A 1296-nucleotide genomic window follows, 5' to 3' on the forward strand; every position below is an offset into this window, starting at 1 on the left:
GATCCATCTTTTACTAGATTTCACAATTTTATTAATATACCAACATGTATTCAAGATCGTATTAGTAATGAAATGAATTAAGTTTTTTCAGTTAAAAAAAAAATCAAAAATGTAATTAACCTAATATCTACAAGTAGTAAACATTTAAAATAAATAATTTTTAATAACAATAATAGTAAATTAAACCCATGAATTATCAACAAAACCATCCATAAAAAATGTTATGCAAAGCAATAAATAGAAAGACCAAAAAAGAAACAAATTACAATAATCTTAAAAACTATAATAACCATGGATGCAACCATAAATCTTTCAATAGTCAACAAAACAGCCAAGGCAAACTAAAGCAATCTGATGTAACCATACCTTTCAAGCAACTTACTCCCAATCTTATGATAAGAATAAACATTGATAGTAGCAAGTTTAGCAAGTTCATTGTTAAGAGGATAACTACCCCAATTCAAATCCAACTCTAAAGGCCTATACTTCCGAACATCAAGTTTATCAACAACAAACGCCAATTCATCAACTCCGCAAAAACTTAATTGAGGCGCATTCATGAGAGTAGCAGCCAGAGTTCCAAGCTCTACAGCATTTTTGCAACCAATCCCACAATGCCTCTCCAAGCTAACAAAATTATCTTTAATTCCATACCCTACAAAGGTGTAATTTGGCTGACGAAGGAAATTCCGCAATGCAAAGGGAACGTCAAACTTAGGAGGTAGCTCGACAATAAGACACGAATGTCCGTCACACAGTTGAAGAGTCGCTGGTCTGGTCCAGGTCCGGGAACTGGTTGCATCATAATCCAAAGAGAGAGTTGGACGCCACTCGATATCGAATCCGATAACCTTGGTTCTGTAACTGTCTGTTGGGTGTAAGAAAGACCATATGTGATCGTCGATCACTTTCCATTCATTTGTTATGGTGGTTTTGATTTCTTCTCCGTTCAACTCCAAGGACAAGATATTAGTGTGAAACTTACTCATGATGAGAGATGGGAGATGCTTATAACGTTTGTGAGGTCACAATGTGCCTTCATATATATAGGATATAGGAAATAACAAATTTATTTTTGTTTTAACCTATCAAAGTTTGAGATATATAAATGGGATTTACAATGAAATAGGAAATAACAAATTTGTTTTTGTTTTAACCTAACAAAGTTTGAAATATAAATGGGATTTACAATGAAATAGGAAATAACAAATCTAATTTTGTTTTAACCTAACAAAGTTTGAGATATAAATGGGATTAAAAGACCACTGATTAAAATTTTGAACATGTTTGGTATGT

General features: G+C 32.6%; 1 protein-coding gene across 1 annotated transcript; it reads right to left on the reverse strand.

The window, feature by feature from the left end:
• Positions 1 to 341: 341 nt before the first annotated feature.
• On the reverse strand, positions 342 to 989 carry LOC131613699 (uncharacterized). The gene has a single exon (XM_058885347.1). The coding sequence runs from the start codon at positions 987 to 989 to the stop codon at positions 342 to 344; it is 648 nt and encodes a 215-aa protein (XP_058741330.1).
• Positions 990 to 1296: the final 307 nt, after the last annotated feature.

The sequence above is a fragment of the Vicia villosa genome, linkage group LG6, assembly GCF_029867415.1.
Source record: "Vicia villosa cultivar HV-30 ecotype Madison, WI linkage group LG6, Vvil1.0, whole genome shotgun sequence".
NCBI classification, from domain to species: domain Eukaryota; kingdom Viridiplantae; phylum Streptophyta; class Magnoliopsida; order Fabales; family Fabaceae; genus Vicia; species Vicia villosa.